A 23,263-nucleotide genomic window follows, 5' to 3' on the forward strand; every position below is an offset into this window, starting at 1 on the left:
GAGCCCTATATGGGCAAGGACTCTTTTTTGATCTGATTATCCTGTATCTACCCCAGCACTTAGTATAGTGCTTGGCACACAAAAAGTGCTTTAAAAATACCATTATTCATAGTGTTATTATTATTCTCCTTCTCTTCTAAGAGAGGAAATAAAAAGTGAGCAAGAAAAGAGTTCCTCATATTAGTATTAGTAGCTTGTTTGTATGTACATATTTATTAATGATGTGCATATATCTATAATACTATTTATTTATATCGATGGTATTGATGCCTGTTTACTTGTTTTGATGTCTGTCTCCCCCCTTCTAGACTAGGAGCCCATTGTGGGCAGAGATTGTCCCTATTTGTTGCTGAATTCTACTTTCCAAGTGCTTAGTACAGTGCTCTGCATGCAATAAGCGTTCAATCTACACAACTGAATGGATTAATGAATATTTGTTAGGCACCTACTGGGTTTAATGCTAAGTGCTTGGACATGTACAACAGAATGAAGTGAAATGCTTTCTCCATGCTTGGAAATGTACAACAGAATGAAGTGAAATACTTTCTGCCTGCAAGGAGCTTATAACTCTAACAGAGGAAGGCAGGCATAAAAGGATTTACAGAGAGCCAAGATAAATAACTGAATGGACAATTGAAAAGTGAATGGACAACTGAAATGCAAATGCGCTGAGGAAAAAGTGAAAACATATTCCTAAATCCTGGAAATATAAGATGGGTTTATACAACTGATGGGAATTAACTGAGAAGACTCACTAGGGGATGAGGGATTTTAGGAGGGATTTAAATGTCAGAAGAGTTGTGGTCTGTAAGATTCGAAAGGGAGAGGTTGGGGCAAACAGCCCAAGCAAGGATAGAGGTGGGAGAGTTGAGAATCAGGTACAGTTATGTTAACTTGGGAGAAATCGTCGAGAAAGAGTGCGTGAAGAGATCAGAAAGCTAATGTTGGGGTAAGTTGGTGGGCAAGCTTAAAGCCAGTGGTTTTTGTTTACCAAGGAGGCTCAGGAAACCAACAGGGTTGGAAGGGGAGATGTAAGTCGAGTAATGTTTTAAGATGTTCTACACAGCAGTATGTAGTATATATTGGAGTGGGGGAATCGCTGGATACAGAGAGACCAGCAAGAATGATCCACTAGTCTAGCCATGATGTGACCAGAGTTTGTACCAGGGAGGTAGCTGTTTGAGTAGAGAGGAAAAGGCAGATCCAGAATATGTTGGGTAGAAAGAACTGTTACCTAAAATTCCTCTTCAGTGAAATTCCCCACCTAAGAAACAGGGAACTTCTTTAGCTAGTAACGGCAATGGACACATTTATTTGTATTCAAAAATAAATTCAGAATTCTTCACCCATTTATAACATGGATAAACCATAATTTTAAAAATAACAACCAGATTTTTTTTAATTATCCAAAGATGGTTTGCAGGTTCTTAATACCAATACTTCCTTTTAAAACTATTTAAATGAAGCTTTAGGAAGCTGAACTAATCTCTTCTAGAGCAATTTATTCTTTGGAAAATGAAAATTCTTTCATTTGTTTTGCCTCATAGTCGTATGTATGTTTTGCCTACATATCAGTTATACCAGGGAGTAAGGGGCCCTGGGTTCTAATCCCAGATCCCCCACTTGCCTGCTGGGTGACCTTAGGCAAGTCACTTTCATTCATTCATTCAATCAATCGTATCTATTGAGCACTTACTGTGTGCACTATACTAAGCACTTGGGAGTACAATATAAAACAGACACATCCCTGCCCAAAATAAACTCACAGTCTGGAGGAGGAGACAGACATTAATATAGATTAAATGAATAAATTGCAATAAATTACATATAGATAAATTACAGTGTGGCCTAGTAGAAAGAGCATGGCCCCAGGAGTCAGAGGACCTGGGTTCTAATCCAGGCTCCACCACTTGCCTATGCTTGAGCAAAGCACTTAACTTCTGTACCTCAGTTACCTCATTTTTAAAATGGGGATTAAGACTGTGAGCGCTACGTCGGATAGGGACTGTGTCCAAACTGATTACCTTGAATCTACCCCAGTGCTTCGTATAGTGCCTGGCTCATAGCACTTAACAAATACCATTAAAAAAAAAATATCAGAGGGGAAGCACAGCTAGGGTCTTTATAATTCCATTTTTGGCAATGAAAACATTAGTTGTAGTAGTAATAATTATAATAATTGTAGCATTGAAGCATTTACTATGTGCCAAGCACTGGACTCAGCACAAGATAATCAGGTCCTATACGGGTTTCACATTCCAAGTAAGAGGGAGAACAGATATTGATTCCCCATTTTGTAGCTGAAGGAACTGAGGTCACACAGCAGGCACTTACACAGCAGGTAAGTGGTGGAGTCAGGATTAGAACCCAGGTCCCCTGACTCCCAGGGCCATGCTCTTTCCACTAGGCCACGCTGCTTCCCAATAGTAACAATAACAATTATTGAGCCTTCAATGAATGCACTACACTGTAATACATGCTAGGGAAAGTACAGCAGAACTGCAGGATTAATAGTAGCAGAAATGTCATGGTATTTACTGAACATGCACTGTGTACTAAGCTCTGTACTAAACACTTGGGAAAGTACGACAGATAAATGTTCCCTGCCCCCGAGCAACTTAATTGTTCCTGGTCTGCACATAGTAAGCACTCAATAAATACCACAATGATTGACCAAATGACTGGTCTCATTCCTCCACTTATCCACCAAGGCATGACACTTTCTATCAGGTCTAACCTAGTTGATGCATAAGACTGCTCCCGCCAATCCCACCACGTCTATGCACAAGATGAAATATCATTTTTCCTATCTAGAAACGTATCTGGGGCCATCAATAGGAATATTACTTGACGACGGGCGTATACGTGTCTACGGCATTAAACGATGTTGAACATTCTGCCGATTCACTGCTGGTTCTTCGATGCTTATGAAAGGTAAGAGAGCACCATCTACTGCTCCGGTAAGGAAGGGTTTGTCAAGGAAGTTTGTCAAGTTGGTTGTTCCTTGGAATTTGATTTCAGCCCGCAAATTCTGCACAGTGATGCCTGAAGAAGTACATTAGAGAGAGACGATAAACTGGCCACTTTCTTCCTCCAAATCAAGAGACAAAATGAAGCCTTTTACCTGAACTAAAGATAACCAGTTAGCTCATTTCCATTCAAGTTAAGACCTTAGAGGACCTCAAAAAGGACTGAAGAACTGCACCGTGAATAGAAATGCATATACGCAAGGCCTATTTTAAGAAGTGGAATTGAGTAAAGAACTGTCTTTCCACACTATTCCATTTTGGCTTGCAATATACACCAGTCCCTCGGCATTTGAGAATTTTTTGCTTGTGGTTTCACCCATTTGCGGTTGGCTGTACCCATCCTCACAACCGCCATGCTGATAGTGGAACCAGCCCCTGTCGTCTGCCATCAGCTCGAACCCTTCCATCACTGGTTAGCCACCTCCCTCCCTACCCGTACCAGGAAGTCTGGGGCAGCCCCGAGTTGTTGGATAAACTTTTTAGTGCTTTGAGTGCAGCAGTCATCAGGCACAGAGAGTATTCTCGGATCCACCTCCTTCGCTAGGACTTTTTTTAATCGATCCCCTCATGATGGCCGAGAAGACGCTGCGTAGCCTAAAAACTGCCACCTGCGGGTCGGCAGTCAAAAAACAAAATACCGACGTGCTTTTCAGTAGGAAAATCCTTAAGAAATAACCCAAAGAACTTTCAGAATGCTATTCTTTCTGTAAGTGGTTTTAAAGCCAATTTTACCACCTAGTATACAAATATGAACAAATATGTTTGAAAGCTTGGGAGCTAGCACACCTTTGCAAATATTAATCGAGAACAAGCAGCTTTCCTCTAGGATTAAGCTAGGACAGGCTAGGACGGAACTAGGACACAGCCCTTCCACGAGCCACTGACAAACCACAAAAAGCCTTTGTCTTTGTTTACAGTTATAATTTCAAAAGATGGTTGAAAAAAGATGCCCGCTGTGGGCTTGGAATTCATCAGAGGGAATGAATGATGGTCCGGTTGCGGAGCTCCTGGATGTAGTCCTTAGCGTGGTCAAAGTCAGACTTTGGCTTCTCCGGAGGAGGAGGGGGTCCCTCTACCAGCTTCACAAAGTAATGGCAATATACCTTCTTCATGATACCAAAGCCACCTCTCCCATGGTAGCGGATGCGTTTCAGGTACTGGCCTCTTCCGGAAGTAGATTCGGCTAGAAAAGGAAGAAGAAAAACATTCAAGTCATCGAGGAGTTTACCACATTCCACTCGATGGCCAACCATTCACGGGGTTATCTCTGACATTTGGTGTGTTTCTCTGTTTTTTTCAGGGAAGGAGCATGGCCTAGTGGATAGAGCAAGGCCCAGGAGTTAGAAGGACCTGGGATCTAATCCTGACTCTGCCACTTGTCTGCTGTGACATTGGGCAAGTCAGCTCTCAATCACCTTGCCCCCACCTAGCTACTCTCCTACTACAACCCAGCCCGCACACTTTGCTCCTCTAATGCTAACCTTCTCACTGTACCTCGAGCTCGTCTACCTCACTGCCGATCCCTCACCCACATCCTCCCTCTGGCCTGGAACGCCCTCTCTCCTCAAATCCGACAGACAATTACTCTCCCCCCTCTTCAAAGCCCTACTGAAACCACATCTCTTCCAAGAGGCCTTCCCTGACAAAGGCCCCCTTTCCTCTTCCCATTCCCTTCTGTGTCATCCTGACTCGCTCCCTTTGTGCATCCCCCTCTCCCAGCCCCATAGCACTTTTGTACCTATCTGGAATTTATTGGTTTATATTAACATCTGTCTCCAACTCTACCCTGTAAGCTCACTGTGGGCAGGGAATGTGTCTGTTTATTGTTCTATAGTTGATCATGTTTATCAACTTTACTGTATTATACTCTTCCAAGTGTCTAGGACGGTGATCTGCCTACAGCAAGAGCTCAAAAAATACCATCGATTGACGCTGGCCATGGAAACAACAAATCGGTTTTAAAACATGAAAGCTGTGCTTTAAATTACATCTTTCTAGTAATAAAGGGGTCATTTTAAAATGCCAATTACAGTATCAATTATTAGAGTAACTGTTGGCTGAGGACTTTATAACCTATAAGACCTCAATCCCAAGCAGCACAGGTAAGAATCATGCACTACAAGTATTAACAATTGCTACTGGTTAACACTGGCATTCTGCTATAATTAGCAATTAACTTTAATCATTACTGGCAACACCCAGGCCTGAAGCATCATATGTCAAGGAACCTTCTTAGAAAAACAGTTTGTATCACTCTAAATCACTAATTGAAGACATTTTGAGGGGCTCAAAATTCAAAACCCTTACCTATGTACAAATTGGATTTGAATTCTACATTGTGTTTTCTCACTGCCAAGTCTTGAGCTTCTAAAAGAACCTGTAACAATGAAAAGAGTTCATATATCCAACACCGAGCTAAAACAGAATGTAATTTTCAACTTCTCATTACTGTTGTAATAAAACCACTAATCATTTTTTCAACTTTTTCACAGTTAATTTTAGAGAGAGAATATGAAGTGATCAGAGGCCCAAAGCTTTTCATTACCAAGATTTGCAAAGCCAAGGAACATAGTCTACATAAGTGTTAAATGGAACATGCAAGCTAAAAAGTAAGAAATAACTGAAAATTACTAGTCTGTACCTGGGGAGTGAACATTATATCTCTAACAGTAAGCTTGGTCAGAAGTTTAGGTTCAAAGCTTGAGAACTAAAAAGCAATGAGTCTGACATTCTTTCTAAACTACAGTTCCAATGTGGCTAGAACCATCCTCTGAGTATTGAGTGTGAGGCCCACCAAATTATATTTTAAAATTTCTCCTGAAAGGGTAACTAATGAATAAGAATTCTAGAGTCATTTAGAATCACAGGAACTGATCCCAGAACACAAATTTAAAAGAAAAGAAAAATCTTGTTCGTGAATTTGTAAGAGGTCTAAACTTGAACAATAACTGCAAGCTCGTTGTGGGGCAGGGAATGGGACTGTTTGTTGTTGTATTCTGTTCTCCCAAGCACTTAGTACAGTGCTTTGCACACAGTATGCGCTCCATAATTACGATTGAATGAATGAATATCAATTGTGAGGCACTGCGGGTACTATAATGCAGTATCCAAACTAATTCTCAAGCTAAACTGGTTAATCATATGAGATCAAACATGAAATTCATGTCCCCAAATAGTAAATTTATCAGGTCATTTAGTAACATGGAATGTTGCTGCACCTCTGATAAGAAGCACGGCTCAAGACATAAGAAATATATGGAAAGGAAAATGTATTTTCATGCAAAACTCTAGCTCTCCCTGGTGGAATGTATAATACCTGTAGCCACAAAACATTTATCATATATAGACATGCTGAAAATAAAGTTTACGGCTCCAATATAAAAACTGCCAAAAGACCCTGCGATAAAGAATTCTAATCATTTTTAAGTATATTTCATACACGATACACAACATCCTAAAACGGCAGCAGTTTGGTGAGGGCCAGGACAGCGGGAGCATCCTAGTCCCAGGGAAGGACTCCTGCCAAGCCCAGGTGGTCCCTGCCGTCCTTAGGGGCTGCTCCAACCTAAATCTGGGGGGAGGCAGAACTAGCATGAGGCAGAGGAGAAGAACCTGACTAGACCAATCTGTGGCAGGACAATGGTGATGGAAGATCTCCTCCGACTCCATAGGTAGCCCCGAGCTTAAGCTCTCTACAGGGCTGCCCTGGAGGCCAAGCAGGTCTTGCAGATTACTGCATCTCAGCTAGGGTTTTAGCCTCGGCTGCCCACCTTTCCCGGACCCAGCACCCTGCCATCTTCCAGGGTGAGCCTCTGCCTAGGACGGAGTGGTTTGCAAGAGGGGTGAAGCCAGTAGGAGCAATAAAGCTCTGAAGACCAGGGAGGCTTTGTGCCACTCAGACCTGTTGGCCAGCACAGTGTCGGGGGAGGTCCATTTACCCAACCCTTCCTCCAAACCAGGTCTAAGAACCATCTAACACACAGTGATGTGCTGCAAAGCTGTCTCTGTGAAGTCCGGGACTGCTATTCATATGGAGAAGCTCACGGTAGCTCAGCAGCCTCCCTTTCACAAGCTGAGGTAACTCCTGGCCTGGGCCCTCCAGCAGACATTTGAGAGAGGGCCAAGATGAGGAGAAGGGACACTTGCCATCTCACTCACTCTTGCCCAAACCTGATCCCCTGTGGTGCCATCTGGCCAAAAGGCCAGACCTGGGTCCAATTAGGGCTCCATCAGACTGGAAATCACAAAACCCTCTGGGGAATGAATGACAGAAATAATTCCACAACAAATAATTCCACAACTTACCTCTCTGACTATTTTTGCTCCTTTTTTGTCATTGAATTCTAGCTGAGCCAGGGCCTGGTCAATTGACATTCCTCGAACCTTGAATTATCCGATGGCAAGAAAATGGATTGGAAAAAAGCAAGGTACAAAGTCATTTAATCCATACCAGATGAAAAATGAAAGGTCTTGATTTAGAGATGAACATCACTAAAAAGTATCAGATAAAACCAAACCATACTTAGTCTGCAAAGAAGCATCTCAACATGTTTAGGTCAAAATAAAGCTTTCTTATAAACCTCAGTTGTAAACCTCACCAACACTGATATTTACTTTTGTCAGTCCCTTCCATTTTAAAACAAAATATATTTGTGTTACAAAGACAAGCCATAAAAATCAAGCTTTCCTTTCATTTCAAGGAAGCAGTATGCACTTGCTTCCCTTCCCTGATTTACAACAGGGAATAATTCAGGCAGTATCAGTTCTATGATAGAGATCGGCCTAACTTCGCTTAGAAACAGAATATACAAAAGTTGTCCTTGAGATTCTCAAGTATCCACCCAGACTCCCTTCTCACAGTTGTATAATTTGTCTCAACTTTACTCAATCCTCCTGCACAAACTGAGGCTATGTTCCTCAGAAGAAATTAAATTCAAAATACAAAAACCAATCTATTGAATGATCATTTTGGTTCAGAAAAATAGTCTTTTAAATACTGGTTGGGCACGATTAAGCCTTCATTTATCTTTTCCACTTTGCACAGTTACAAAATCTAAGGGAAAACACACTTTGGTAGGTAGGTTGTTTTATTAAATCAAAATTTAATGCATGATTTTTCAAAGTTCAGGAATTAAAGCTCTTTTCTTTCTCAAGAATTCTGCACTAACACCCATTATTTTCTCTTACCAGTTTTGCCACATACCACATCTTTTCATTGCTGTATTTTATTTGTCTTCGGCAGTGGTATACTTCCTTGGGAAAAAAATAAACAGATTACCCGTGAGTGTCAGGTTTCCTAACTGCTAGTAACAAGAGAAAATACTTCAAATACCTCGTCAATATTTCTAAGGTCATATCACCTTCTCTACAAAAGTTAAAAAGTGGAACCCTTAAGGCAGGTGATTTTTGATGAGCACAAACTATGAAGAAATATATTTTCAGTAATGACACTATATTGAAAATTCTGTTATTTAAAAGCTTTTCTCTAGTATTTTTTGCCCCTATTAGATTGTTTTTAAAGATGATTACTTAAAGTGACCATATTTTAGGGAGCAGCTTCTGGTCTTTGATTCTCCTCTACTCTCCTAAACACTAACAGTGTTTTGCATGAAGCAGGTGCTTAAATTAGTACTTAAGTGCTCAATAAATACAACTGATTCATTGATATTACCTGAATTATGGAACACAAAGTGAGACAGGTAAGGACCAATGGTCCAGAAATATAGAGAACATGCAATGAACAACTCTGCCATGCTTAGTCAAGAGTGTTCCCGGTACAGAGACCACAGCCAGAGCTGTAAGTCAGGAGATCTGGGTTCTGGTTCCGGCTCTGCTACTTGTCTGCTCTGTGACCTTGAGCAAATCACTTAACTTCTCTGTGCCTCAGTTTCCTCACCTGCAAAATGGGGATTAAATGCCTATTCTTTCTCTCCCTTTCACTGGGAGCTCTATCAGGCACAAAGACTTTGTCTGATTGCCTGATATCTACTCCGGCACTTAGCAAAGTACTTGGCACATAGTAAGCATTTTAAAGAATACTGCAATTATTACTATTATTATTATTATAAGGCGGTGGTCCATGTAATCAAAGGTTACGAAGAGGTCAAGGGTGATTAGAATGGCATGAAGTACATTAGATTCGGCATGGAGGAGGCTGGAGCTGGTGAAACAGATTTGGGACTCGGTAGCTGGGAAGCCATGAGAATGGATGAGCTCAAGGGAGTGGCTGTAGCCTGCGATTCGAAAGGGACCCAGAATTGAGCATGAAGGACCTGCCCAGATAGTGGGTAGGAGGCAGAGAAAGAACCAGCAGATGAGACTGAATGACCAGAGAATTAGGTGAACCAGGAGAGGAAAGTGTCAGATAAACCTAGGTTAGATAGCGCTGCCAGGAGGAGAGTTCACTGTCATGATCCCTTCAAGGAGTTTACACTCTAGCAGGGGAAGACAGACGCTGAAATAAACTGCAGATAGGTAGAAGAAGGTAGTGGAATATACGCATATGTGTGTATCTATATAGAGAAACACACATACATATATGTACTTAAGTAATATGAGAAGCAGCGTGGCTCAGTGGAAAGAGCCCGGGCTTGGGAGTCAGAGGTCATGGGTTCAAATCCTGGCTCTGCCACTTGTCAGCTGTGTGATTTTGGGTAAGTCACTTAACTTCTCTGTGCTCAGTTACCTCATCTGTAAAAATGGGGATGAAGACTGAGCCTCATGTTGGACCACCTGATTACCCTGTATCTACTCCAGCGCTTAGAACAGTGCTCTGCACATAGTAAGTGCTTAACAAATACCAACAATTATTATTATTAACAGGAAATGTAATATATGTGTGTATAAGTGCAACCAAAAGTTATGAAATATTAAATACACAGGTGGTATACAAATGCTGAGCAGGCGGCAGTGGGGGACATAAGCCGCAGAGATTAGAAATTCATCAAGGAAGGCCTCCCAAAGAAAGGTGATTTCAGAAGCGCTTTGAAAATAAAAAGAATTGAAAATAGAAATAGGAAATATTAAAGGAATTGGTTAAAGCACAGGCCTGGGGGTCAGAAGGACCTAAATTCTAATCCCAGTTCTCCCCCTTGTCTGCTGAGAAACCTTGGGCAATTCATTTCTCTGGGCCTCAATTACCTCCTCTATAAAATGGGGATTAAGACAACGAGCCCTATATGGGATAGGTAATGTGTCCTTCCTGACTAGCTTGTACCTAGGCCAACACTTAGAACGGTGCCTGGCACATAATAAGTGCTTAAACATATACCATAAAGAAACAAACAGAGCTGCGGTCTGTAGAATGTGAAAGGGGAGGAAGTTCTAGGTAGGGGAGGGGTTGAGCAAGAGGCTGGAGGGAGGGGACACCAGAATGAGACACAGGGATTAGGTTAGCTTGAAAGGATTGAGGAGTGAGAGTAGGAATGAAGGGAAAGAAGAGACTGGATAAGTGGTAGAGAGAGAGCTGAATGAGTACCTACAAGCCAATGATCAGAAGCGCCAGCTAAAAGGACACTATTTGGGAGGGAAAATGAGTTCCGTTTTGGACATATTGAGCCTAAGGTGTCAGTAGGGCATCCATAAAGAGTTATCCTGGATGCAATAGGAAAAGCATGATTGTAGAAAGTGAGATGTGAGGATCAGCAAGGTAGATTTGGGACACATCAGGAGAGAGGTGGTATCTGAAGCCGCAGGAGCAGATCAACTCCCGAGTAAGTAAAATATGAAAAGAGAAGATGACTCAGAATCTAGCCCTGAGGGGCACAGGGGAAGGGAGACAGAGAAGCAGCAGACAGAAGACACTAAGAAGGGTCAGCCAGAGAGGTAAGAGGGAGAACCAGGAGATAAGTGTCAGAAAAACCAAGGTTGGGTGGTGTTTGACATATTATGACATATATTAGGCTAGGAATTAACACCCCAGAAAATCACTGGGTACTTAAGAAGACGTGTTTCAGGGCAGCTGCAAAGAAGCGCCAAATTACTTCAAATAAGCAGTTTACTCCACAATACACATAAGGAAATGAAACACAAGAAAAGAATTTACTAACCAAAAAAAACCCAAAAACCAAAAAAACTCCCAAAAAAGTATGAATTGTCTTAGAGGGAAATAGGCGGATGGACAAATCCCTATTAATAAAACAGTAATAATAAAAACAATAATAATGACAATAGTGGTACTTACTAAGTGCTTACCATTTGCCAAGCATTACACTAAGCACTGATACAAGAAAATTATGTTGATCAGAGTCCCTGTCCCACATAGGGGCTCAGAGTCTAAGGGGGAAGGAGAACAGGAATTGAGTCCCCAATTTTGCATATGCAGAACTTGCAAGAGTCATTTAACTGACTTGTCCAAGTCACAAAGCATGGAAGTGGCAGAGCCGGGATTAGAACCCAGGTCTTCTGATTCTCGGGCCCATGCTCTTTCCACTAGGCTACCCTGCTTCTAATACAGTTGAAAATATCTGACAGTAATCCACTAGTGACAAAATTAAAACCAGATTTGGTCCCCACACTTACTGCTGGTCTCCGAGGCTCGTCAGGCAGTTGAGGAGGGTAAATTTTGTTATTTTTCTTCTCCCATTTAAAGGAGGCATCAAGAGAAGCACTTGTGTGGATATGCGACAGCGGTGACACAACGGGAGAGGAGAACAATCTGCAAGGCAACAGAAACTCTTAATACCTTTGCTATTGCAATCACAGTTCTTTGGTGGTATCGAGTTTAGTTTAGAAAGAACATAATAATAATAGTAATGTTGGTATTTGTTAAGCGCTTACTATGTGCAGAGCACTGTTCTAAGCACTGAGGTAGATACAGGGTAATCAAGTTGTCCCACGAGAGGCTCACAGTTAATCCCCATTTTACAGACGAGGTAACTGAGGCACAGAGAAGTGAAGTGACTTGCCCTCAGTCATACAGCTGAGAAGTGGCAGAGGTGGGATTCGAACCCATGACCTCTGACTCCCAAGCCTGGGATCTTTCCACTGAGCCACGCTGCTTCTCTACATACGTTTCAAGACCTCGAAAGAATTCAACATTACTGCATCAGTTCATCTGCGCACGCTCGATTCGCCAATAACTCGAGGCTACGGGATCAAGCGCTTAGTACAGTGCTCTGCACCTAGTAGGCGCTCAATAAATACGACTGAATGAACGAATCTACCAAGACAACGTTAAGGTCAGCTTGCATTATCGTACTTATGTTGTGATGATGATGATGATGGGGATTGTGACCCTGTGTGGAGGAAATGAACGGAGAGCCGGTGGCTTGCACGGCGCCACTCACGCTCACCCCTGCCAGTCAGGTTCTTGCCAGGGCAAAGGGTGCACTGAGCTAGACGGTGGGCGGCGGGGGCAACACACTGCAGATCGCATGGGTAGTCTTCACCTACACTATCTGTTGCCGAATTGTACATTCCAAGCGCTTAGTACAGTGCTCTGCACAGTGTAAGCGCTCAATAAATACTATTGAATGAATGAATGAATACATCAGCCGGCTAAATAGAGAACCAGGTCTGGAACCCAAGTCTCCTGGCTTCCAGAGCAGAGATTTTTCCACTGGACCTAAGACAGGGCTTTGTACACTTTGACTGATGCCACGCACATGGGCAAAGAATGGTTTACTAATGAGGCTGACCCTATACATCTTATTTGCCTTGAACAATAATATTGGCATCCCAATGAGGGAAAAATCAAAATAAAAAAAGTATTAAATGAGTAAGTACCGCTAAGGCAATACTTGGCGGCACCCAAAAACAAGCTCTCGAGTCACATTGATATAATTTAATATGATTAGTAATTCCCCTTCGAATTTTCTTCCTGTTGATAATCTACATATATATACATATATATATTTGATATATGCATCACATTATGAACAGTAAAATAATTCAAGGCACACTGATTAACCAGTGCTTTGCACAAAGTAAGCGCTTAACAAATACCATCATAATTATACACATTTACTTTATATACACACACACACATATACATATTACATTTCTACATAGTTGTTACATTACATATATTACATATAATTTAAATATACATTCTATATATATATGTGCATATACAAAATAAATGCATATATTATTAATCACTGTGCCTTGAGTATATAGTTTCGCCATACAGTTTCAATTATATATATATTTCTTTTAGTTTCACTACAGAGTTTCTTACTCAAATATATTTCCTGGTGTTCACTGTGACTTGAGTATATAGTTTCACTATACCGTTTCAAATATTTATATTTTAGTTTCACTACAGAGTTTCTTACTCAAATATATTTCCTGGTGTTCGAGGTGTAGGCATGGAATTTTCACCCTTATTTTACAAAAGGTGAAATTCAGGCTCTGAGAGGTCAAATTATTTGCCCAAGATCACAAATGGAAACTAATGCATTTTAATCATCTCACTGCCTTTGGTCTGAGAAATTTAAATTTGCCCTCCTCATATTTTAATGTACATGAACTGACAGACAGTTCCTGTACATTAACGTATGAAGAGGACACATTTAAAAAATACTTTTAAAATTCTGTCCATTACCTTAAATTAAATGAGTGCCAGGTCTGAAAACAGTCAGTGTCATTAACTATAATTTAACAGAACAACTGAAACTCTCTAAAGTCACTATGTGAGATACTGAAACTAATAAGGGATTTCTACTCGTTCTTCCTTTTATTTGAAATTACAATAGAAATCTATCCCAAGTCCCACAGGCATTAAGAATGGCTTCAGGCTCAATCTTGAGCCACTTACCACTGTCTCCCACATCAAAGCAGAAACTATTTGCTTCTAATTTATTTCTGATAGCATGAAGTCATTACTATACCTCTAGCTGCACTTGGGGCAGAATAAAAGAACATTCTCCCTCTTGCTGTCAATTAAAATCTAAGCGCATGGACTGAAGTGCCAATCATATATTCCTAAATCCAAAGAATCATACTTTTTAGAAGTCAAGGGCAAGCATTCAAGAAAAAAGGGTGGAAAGTATCAACTCTTTTTAAACACTGATAGAGAAAAAAAGTATCAACTCTTTCAAACACTGATAGAGGGGAAAAAAACGGAAAATTTGCAGTTGGAACCACAACATGGCGATTCTACAAAATGCTTAATATGGAATATTCATTCAATGGTATTTATTGAGCCCTTACAGTGTGCAGAGCACTGTACTAAGTGCTTGGGAAAGTACAATACAACAAGAAATAGTGACAATTCTCTGCCCACAGCAAGCTTACAGTCTAGAGCGGGAGAGAATATATTCATGTAGGTGTACTCTGTAAAATGGGGATGGAGACTGTGAGCCTCATGTGGGACAACCTGATTACCCTGTATCTACCCCAGCGCTTAGAACAGTGCTCTGCACATAGTAAGCGCTTAACAAATGCCAATACCAACATTATTACTCCTTGAAATTAGACAGCAATGTAGGAGACATAAACAGACTAGGCATATCATAATTTGATATAAGCAACAGATTAAGAACAGTATAAAAAACATCCAGACACGGTATTTCTGGCCTCCTGATCTTGGGCCTCTGCCTCGTTCTTCGGAACTGATTATTCCTGGTATTGGGGAGCTTGGGCAATTTTCTTCAGGAAGAAGCCGTACGGACTGTGTTCGTCGGTGTGCCATTAAAAGCAGTATGGCCTAGTGAATAGAGTACGGTCCTGGGTTCTAATCCAGCACCCTCCCTTTGTCTGCTGGGTGGCCTTGGACAAGTCACTTCACTGGGCCTCAGTTACCTCACCTGCAAAATGGGGATTAAGACTATGAGCCCCATATGGGACATGGGCTGTGTCCAACCTGATTAGCTCGTATCTACCCAATGCTTAGTACTGTGGCACATAGTCAAGCGCTTCACAATTATTTAAATTTTTTTTTTTTTTAACAGTGCAGTTTTTTGGGCTCTTGCCCATTAGAGTTTATAAACTCAAACATCAATAGTTAAGAAGAATAGAGAAGCAGCGTGGTCTAGTGGAAAAAGCATGGGCTTGGGAGTCAGAGGTCGCGGGTTCTAATCCCAACTCCGCCACTTGTCAGCTGGATGACTTTGGGCAAGGCACTTCACTTCTCTGTGCCACAGCTATCTCATCTGTAAAATGGGGATTAAGACTGTGAGCCCCATGAGGGACAACCCGATGACCTTGCATCTACCCCAGTGCTTGGAACAGTGCTTTGCACATAGTAAATGCTTAACAAATATCAGCATTATTATTATTAAGGGAAAGCTATACCCCACAGGCAGTCCTTAAGTTATTTATGCATTAGTGGTAGTGAGCCCGGTGTTGGGTAGGGATTGCCTCTAATTCTCTTTCCCTCTTCAAAGCCCTTCTGAGAGCTCACCTCCTCCAAGAGGCCTTCCCAGACTGAGCTACGCCCTTTTCCCTCTGCTTCCCCTTCACCCTCTGTTCCTCCCCGTCTCCCTTCCCCTCCCCTCAGCACTGTGCTCCTTTAGAGAAGCAGCGTGGCTCAGTGGAAAGAGCCCGGGCTTGGGAGTCAGGGGTCATGGGTTCAAATTCTGGCACTGCCACTTGTCAGCTGTGTGACTGTGGGCAAGTCACTTAACTTTTCTGTGCCTCAGTTCCCTCATCTGTAAAATGGGGATTCACTGTGAGCCTCACGTGGGACAACCTGATTATCTACCCCACTGCTTAGAACAGTGCTCTGCACATAGTAAGCGTTTAATACTATTGGATGAATGAATGTTGATGCACTGGACTTTCCAAGCGCTTAGTACAGTGCTCTGCGCTCTATAAATACGACTGAATGAATAGCAAGGGGGAGGTCTGGATTAGAACCCACGACCTCTGATTCCCCCGTTCGGGCTTCCACCACTAAACCACGCTCCTTCTCTCAGAGGTCGTGGGTTCTAATCCCGCCTCCGCCGCTTACAAGCTGTGTGACTTGGGGCAAGCCGCTGCACTTCTCTGGGCCTCAGTGGCCTCATCTGCAAAATGAGGATGATGACTGGGAGCCCCACGTGGGACAACCTGATGACCTTGCATCTACCCCAGTGCTTAGGACATTCATTCAATTCGATAGTATTTATTGAGCGCTTACTATGCGCAGAGCTCTGGACTAAGCGCTTGGAATGGACAATTGGGCAACAGATAGAGACCATCCCGGCCCAACGATGGGCTCTCAGTCTCATCGGGGGAGACAGCCGGATAAAAACAAGACAACTTCATCGCAATAAATGGAACAGTGCTTGGCACAAAGTCAATGTTGTTATGAGCTGTGTGACTCGGGGCAAGCCACTTCCCTTCTCTGGGCCTCAGTGGCCTCATCTGCAAAATGGGGATGAAGACCGAGAGCCCCAGGAGGAACAACCTGATGACCCTGTATCTACCCCAGCGCTTAGGACAGTGCTTGGCACCTAGTAAGCCCTTGATCAATATTATTAGGAGTTGTGTGACTCGGGGCAAGCCGCTTCACTTCTCTGGGCCTCAGTGGCCTCATCTGCAAAATGGGAGCCCCAGGAGGGACACCCTGATGACCTTGCATCTACCCCAGCACTTAGGACAGCGCTCGGCACCTAATAAGCGCTCGATCAATGTTATTATGAGCAGTGTGACTCGGGGCAAGCCGCTTCGCTTCTCTGGGCCTCGGTGGCCTCATCTGCAAAATGGGAGCCCCAGGAGGGACACCCTGATGACCTTGCATCTACCCCAGCACTTAGGACAGCGCTCGGCACCTAATAAGCGCCCGATCAATGTTGTTATGAGCTGTGTGATTCGGGGCAAGCCGCTTCACTTCTCTGGGCCTCGGTGACCTCATCTGCAAAATGGGAGCCCCAGGAGGGACAACCTGATGACCTTGCATCTACCCCAGCGCTTAGGACAGCGCTCGGCACCTAATAAGCGCCCGATCAATGTTGTTATGAGCTGTGTGATTTGGGGCAAGCCGCTTCGCTTCTCTGGGCCTCGGTGACCTCATCTGCAAAATGGGAGCCCCAGGAGGGACAACCTGATGACCTTGCATCTACCCCAGCGCTTAGGACAGCGCTCGGCACCTAATAAGCGCTCAATCAATGTTATTATGAGCTGTGTGACTCGGGGCAAGCCGCTTCGCTTCTCTGGGCCTCAGTGGCCTCGTCTGCAAAATGGGGATGAAGCCTGGGAGCCCCACGGGGGACAAACTGACGACCTTGTCCCTCCCCAGCGCTTAGGACAGTAATAATAATAATGTTGGTATTTGTTAAGCGCTTACTACGTGCCGAGCACTGTTCTAAGCGCTGGGGTAGACACAGGGGAAATCAGGTGGTCCCGCGTGGGGCTCCCAGGCTTCATCCCCATTTGACAGATGAGGGAACCGAGGCCCCCGAGAAGTGAAGTGACGTGCCCAAAGTCGCCCAGCTGGCAAGTGGCCGAGCCGGGATTCGAACCCATGACCGCTGACTCCCGAGCCCGGGCTCTTCCCAGTGAGCCACGCTGCTTCTGGTGACCTCCCATTGTTTTTACGAGATGTTCTTCCCCTTGACGCTGTTTAGTGCCATTGTTCTTGTCTGTCCGTCTCCCCCGATTAGACTGTAAGCCCGTCAAACGGCAGGGACTGTCTCTATCTGTTGCCGACTTGCTCATCCCAAGCGCTTAGTACAGTGCTCTGCACATAGTAAGCGCTCAATAAATACTATTGAATGAATGAATGAATGAATGAAAGGTGACAGCGCCGGCCCCTCGTCAGCGTGGGCCCGTTATCACGAGAATAACGACGACGGCATCGGTGAAGCGCTAGGTGCAGAGCACTGGTCTTAAGCGCCGGGGTGGGGAGCCGGGGAGGAGGCTGCGTCCGGGCCCCGCCGCACTCACTCACCCCGCCGCCGCAGGGGCTCCGCCCCTCCGCAGGCCCCGCAGACACACGGCACCTGCAACACCAACACACCCCGTTACTCCCCATCCGTCCTCTCCGCCGCCCCCGCCCCTCGGCTCGGCCCGGCCCGGCCCGACTCCCTCACCCAGCCGCGCCAGGTTCCCCGCTGCTGCCGCCGCCGCCGCCGCCGCCATCTTCCCTCCCCGCCGCCGCTTCGCTTCTCTCCCCGCGCGCATGCGCCAGCCCCCGGCCACCCTGCCCGACGCCTGATGACGTCACCGAGCCCGCGGCCGGACTCTCTCGCCCGGCCGGGACGGGGGACGCGCATGCGCCACTCTACAGTCTCCCCTTCGCGCTCGGCCCCACGTGGTATCCCTCCTTACGCTATCCAACGTCTGATGACGTCACTCAGCCCTCTGCCGGACTCTCTCGCCCGGCCGGGACGGGGGACGCGCATGCGCCTCTCCACAGTCTCCCCCTTCGCGCTCGGCTCCACGTGTTATCCCTCCTTACGCCATCCAACGTCTGATGACATCACTCAACCTTCTGCCAGATGTTATCCCTCCTCACGTCATCCAACGTCTGATGACGTCACTCAGCCTTCTGCCAGACTCTCGCCCGTCAGGAACCAGGGACGCGCAAGCGCCATTCCACAGTCTCCCCCTTCGCGCTCGGCCCACGTGTTAATCCTCCTTACGTCATCCCAGGGCTGCCAACGTCTGATGACGTCACTCAGCCCTCTGCCGGACTCTCTCGCCCGGCAGGGACGGGGGGCGCGCATGGGTTCAGTGACCTCATCTGTAAAATGGGGGTCAAAACTGTGAGCCCTATGTGGGACCACCTGATGACCCTGTATCTCCCCCAGCGCTTAGAACAGTGCTCTGCACAAAGGAAGCGCTTAACAAATACCAACATTATTAGTAGTAGTAGTAGTAAGTGCTTAACAAATACCAACATTATTTTTATTAGTAGTAGTAAGCGCTTAACAAATACCAACATTATTATAATTATTCTTAGTAAGTGCTTAACAAATACCAACCTCATTAGTAGTAGTAATGGAACGCCCTCCCTCCTCACCTCCTCCAAACTGATTCTCTTTCCCTCTTCAAAACCCTACTTAAAACTCACCTCCTCCAAGAGGCCTTCCCAGACTGAGCTCCTCTTCTCCCTCTACTCCCTCTGCCACCCCGTCCCTTTACCTCTCCGCAGCTTAACCCTCTTTTTCCTCTTTTTCCCCTTTTCCCTCTGCTCCTCCACCTCTCCCTTCCCATCCCCACAGCACTGTACTCGTCCTCTCAACTGTATATATTTTCATTACCCTATTTATTTTGTTAATGAATTGTACATCGCCTCGATTCTATTTAGTTGCCATTGTTTTTACCAGATGTTCTTCCCCTCGACTCTATTTATTGCCATTGTTCTTGTCTGTCCATCTCCCCCGATTAGACTGTAAGCCTGTCAAACAGCAGGGACCGTCTCTATCTGTTGCCGACTTGTTCATCCCAAGCGCTTAGTACAGTGCTCTGCACATAGTAAGCGCTCAATAAACACTATTGAATGAATGAATGAATGAATGAATGAGTAGTAGTAGTAGTAAGCGCTTAACAAAAGCAACATCATTATTATTAGTAGTAGTAAGTGCTTAACAAATACCAACATTATTGTGAGTAGTAGTAGTAGTAAGCGCTTAACAAATACCAACATTATTGTGAGTAGTAGTAGTAAGTGCTTAACAAATACCAACATTATTAGTAGTAGTAGTAAGCGCTTAACAAATACCAACATTATTGTGAGTAGTAGTAAGCGCTTAATAAATACCAACATTATTGTTAGTAGTAGTAAGCGCTTAACAAATAACAAAACAAATAACAAAATCTCGTAATCCTAATAATGGTGCTCTTTCAGTGGGCTGCAAAGGGGGAAGCAGGCCCGAAGGGGGGAGGAGGGGGGAGAGGGAGGGAGAGAGAAAGAGGGAGGGGGAGAGGGAGGGGGAGAGGGAGGGGGAGAGGGAGGGGGAGAGAGGGAGGGGGGGAGAAGGAGAGGGAGAGAGGGAGGGAGAGAGAGGGAGGGAGAGAGAGGGAGGGGAGAGAGGGAGGGGGAGAGAGAGGGAGGGGGAGGGAGAGAGAGAGAGGGAGAGAGAGAGGGAGAGAGAGGGAGGGGGAGAGAGAGAGAGGGAGAGAGAGAGGGAGAGAGAGAGGAAGAGAGAGAGAGGGAGAGAGAGAGGGAGGAGGAGAGAGGGAGGGGGAGAGAGGGAGGGAGAGAGGGAAGGAGAGAGGGAGAGAGGGAGGGAGAGAGAGGGAAGGAGAGAGGGAGAGAGGGAGGGAGAGAGAGAGAGGGAGAGAGGGAGAGAGGGAAGGAGAGAGGGAGAGAGGGAGGGAGAGAGAGGGAGAGAGAGAGGGAAGGAGAGAGAGAGGGAGAGAGGGAGAGGGAGGGAGAGAGGGAGAACGCGTTCTCCGAGCGGTGTCTCCCCGCGGTCGCCGTAGCGGCTCCCCCTCCCGCCTTCCCCCCTCCCCCGCGGCTTTTACGACAGCTGCTTGACGGCGGGTCCCGGAGACGCGGCTGGTAACGGGCCGGGAGAGCGTGGGGACCGGCCGCCGCCTCCTTCTCCTCCTCCTCCTCCTCCTCCTCCTCCGGGCTGTCCTCCGGGCTGCCCTCCGCCATGGGGCAGGAGCCGCGGATGCTGACGCCTTCCCCCAACTGGTACTGCGGACGCTCCAGTGACGCCGGGCCCCGGGCGCTCTTCGGCTTCGCCGCCCGGACCTCCGTCTTCCTGCTGCACGTTGGGCCCCACGCTCTGCGCGGTAAGATCTTCTCCTCCTCCTCCTCCTCCCCCTCCTCCTCCTCCTCCTTCCCCTCCTTCCCCCTCTGACTATCTGCCGAACACTGCTCTAAGCGCTGGGGGAAGATTCAGGGTCATCCGATTGTCCCACGTGGGGCTGACGGGCTTCATTCCCATTTTGCAGATGAGGAAACTGAGGCCCCGACAGTAATAATGATGAGGATGGGATTTTGGTAAGCGCTTACTAGGTGCCGAGCACTGGTCTAAGCGCCGGGGGAAGATTCAGGGTCATCCGATTGTCCCACGTGGGGCTGACGGGCTTCATTCCCATTTTGCAGATGAGGAAACTGAGGCCCAGACATTAATAATGATGGTATTTGGTAAGCGCTTACTAGGTGCTGAGCACTGCTCTAAGCGCTGGGGAGAGATACAGGGTCATCAGATTGTCCCACGTGGAGCTCACAGTCTTCCCCATTTTGCAGATGAGGGAACTGAGGCCCAGAGAATAATAATAGTGAGGATGGTATTTGGTAAGCGCTTACTAGGTGCCGAGCACTGCTCTAAGTGCTGGGGGTGGGGGGGTACAAGATGATCGCGGTGGCCCACGTGGGGCTGACGGTCTTCATTCCCATTTTGCAGATGAGGAAACTGAGGCCCAGACAATAAAATAACAATAATAACGAGGATGGTATTTGGTAAGCGCTTCCTAAGCCGAGCACTGCTCCAAGCGCTGGGGGGCGGGGGATACAGGGTCATCGGTTTGGCCCACGTGGGGCTGACGGTCTCATCCCCGTTTTGCAGATGAGGAAACTGAGGCCCAGACAATGATAATAATGATGGTATTTGTTAAGCGCTTCTAGGTGCCAAGCACTGCTCTAAGCGCTGAAGGGAGATACGGGGCCATCAGATTGTCTCACGTGGGGCTGACGGTCTTCATCCCCGTTTTGCAGATGAGGGAACTGAGGCCCAGAGAATAATCATAATAAGGATGGTATTTGGTAAGCGCTTACTAGGTGCCGAGCACTGTTCTAAAAGCGCTGGGGGGGGAGATACAGGGTCATTGGGTTGGCCCGCGTGGGGCTGACGGTCTTCATCCCCGTTTTGCAGATGAGGGAACTGAGGCCCAGAGAAGTGAAGTGGCTTCCCCAAAGTCACACACCTAACCAGTGGCGGAGTCGGGATTGGAACCCACGACCTCTGACTCCCCAGCCCGGGCCCTTCCCGCTGAGCCACGCTGCTTCTCTAAGCGCTCACTCTGGGCCAGGCACTGGGCTCAGCCCCCGGGGGGCCGCACTGGGGATCCCCAAAGCCCCAGCCCAAGTGGGGCGCAAAGTCTCCATCATTCATCCAATCGTATTTATTGAGCACTTACTATGTGCAGAGCACTGGACTAAGCGCTTGGAGTAGACAATTCGGCAACAGATAGAGACCATCCCGGCCCAACGCCGGGCTCACGGTCTAAACGGGGGAGACAGCAACACAAAACAAGTAGTCTGGCATAAATAGCATCAAGATCAATTTTTTTAAAAATGTTGGTATTTGTTAAGCGCTTACTATGTGCCGCGCACTGTTCTAAGCGCAGGGTAGATACAGGGGAATCAGGTTGTCCCACGTGGGGCTCACAGTCTTCATCCCCATTTTACAGATGAGGTAACTGAGGCCCAGAGAAGTTCAGTGACTTGCCCACAGTCACACAGCTGACAAGTGGCAGAGCGGGGATTCGAACTCGTAACCTCCAACCCCCCAGGCCTGGGCTCTTGCCACTGAGCCACGCGGCTTCCTGCAGTGGAATCGTAGATATGTAGACATCATCAATATCATCGAATCCATAGATATTTACACATCATTAATAAAATAAGAGTAATTAACAGCTACAAATATGCCCAATTGGGGGGGGGAAGGGGGAAAAGCTGAAGGAGGGAGAAGGGGGGATGAGGAGGGGAGGAGCAGAGGGAAAGGGGGGCTCAGTCTGGGAAGGCCTCTTGGAGGAGGTGAGTTTTAAGTAGGGTTTTGAAGAGGGGAAGAGAATCAGTTTGGCGGAGGAGAGGAGGGAGGGCGTTCTGGACTTGGCCCCGGGGGTCGACGGCGGGATAGGCGAGAAAGGGGGACGGTGAGGAGGTGGGCGGCAGAGGAGCGGAGCGTGCGGGGTGGGCGGTGGAAAGAGAGAAGGGAGGAGAGGTAGGAGGGGACCAGGGGATGGAGAGCTTTGCAGCCAAGAGTTCATTCAGTCGTCTTTACGGGGCCCTTGCTGGGTGCCATCCCCAGGGCGAGGTCGGTGATCATGATACTATGTCCCAGGTGCTCTTCCAACCGCTGGGCTGGATGCAAGCAGCGGGGCTAAGTCGAAAGAGCACGGGCTTGGGAGTCAGAGGACGGGGGTTCTCTCTGAGAAGCAGCGGGGCTCGGTGGCAAGAACCCGGGTTTGGGAGTCCGAGGTCATGGGTTCGAATCCCGGCTCCGCCACTTGTCAGCTGTGTGACTGTGGGCAAGTCACTTCACTTCTCTGTGTCTCAGCTCCCTCATCTGTAAAATGAGGGTTAACTGTGAGCCTCCCGTGGGACAACCTGATTACTCTGTATCTACCCCAGCGCTTAGCACAGTGCACATACTTTCACGTACACATGCTCTGCACATAGTAAGTGC

The 23,263-nt window shown here is 46.2% G+C and overlaps 2 protein-coding genes across 3 annotated transcripts in view; one reads left to right on the forward strand and one right to left on the reverse strand.

Moving 5' to 3' along the window:
- Positions 1-3,933: 3,933 nt before the first annotated feature.
- MRPL22 (mitochondrial ribosomal protein L22) lies at positions 3,934-18,046 on the reverse strand. Its single transcript, XM_001508630.5, has 7 exons — positions 17,987-18,046; positions 17,845-17,896; positions 11,550-11,685; positions 8,217-8,282; positions 7,335-7,412; positions 5,337-5,406; positions 3,934-4,212 (listed from the first exon to the last, which is right to left on the reverse strand). The coding sequence occupies exons 1-7, from the start codon at positions 18,033-18,035 to the stop codon at positions 4,001-4,003; spliced, it is 663 nt and encodes a 220-aa protein (XP_001508680.4). The 5' UTR covers positions 18,036-18,046; the 3' UTR covers positions 3,934-4,000.
- A 2,362-nt stretch (positions 18,047-20,408) lies between these two features.
- The window catches only part of GEMIN5 (gem nuclear organelle associated protein 5), a 37,807-nt gene continuing 34,952 nt past the window's right edge, over positions 20,409-23,263 (forward strand). The window contains exon 1 of one of the 2 annotated variants that reach the window (XM_029049660.2): positions 20,409-20,642. In XM_029049660.2, the coding sequence (XP_028905493.1) occupies positions 20,501-20,642 (142 nt within the window). In that variant the 5' untranslated portion in view covers positions 20,409-20,500. The remainder of the gene's footprint in view (positions 20,643-23,263) is intronic. The other variant, XM_029049659.2, reaches the window with a different exon arrangement.

This window comes from Ornithorhynchus anatinus, chromosome X1, assembly GCF_004115215.2.
Source record: "Ornithorhynchus anatinus isolate Pmale09 chromosome X1, mOrnAna1.pri.v4, whole genome shotgun sequence".
NCBI lineage: Eukaryota > Metazoa > Chordata > Mammalia > Monotremata > Ornithorhynchidae > Ornithorhynchus > Ornithorhynchus anatinus.

Bases quoted from the DNA above. Each gene is read 5' to 3' on its own strand.
- MRPL22 (XM_001508630.5), bottom strand. From the start codon at position 18,035: ATGGCGGCGGCGGCGGCGGCGGCAGCAGCGGGGAACCTGGCGCGGCTG. The intron at 17,897-17,986 runs GTGAGGGAGTCG...TTGGTGTTGCAG, and splicing joins GGGGAACCTGGCGCGGCTGG to GTGCCGTGTGTCTGCGGGGC. The intron at 8,283-11,549 runs GTAAGTGTGGGG...TTTTTTCCCAAG, and splicing joins ACGAGCCTCGGAGACCAGCA to GAAGTATACCACTGCCGAAG.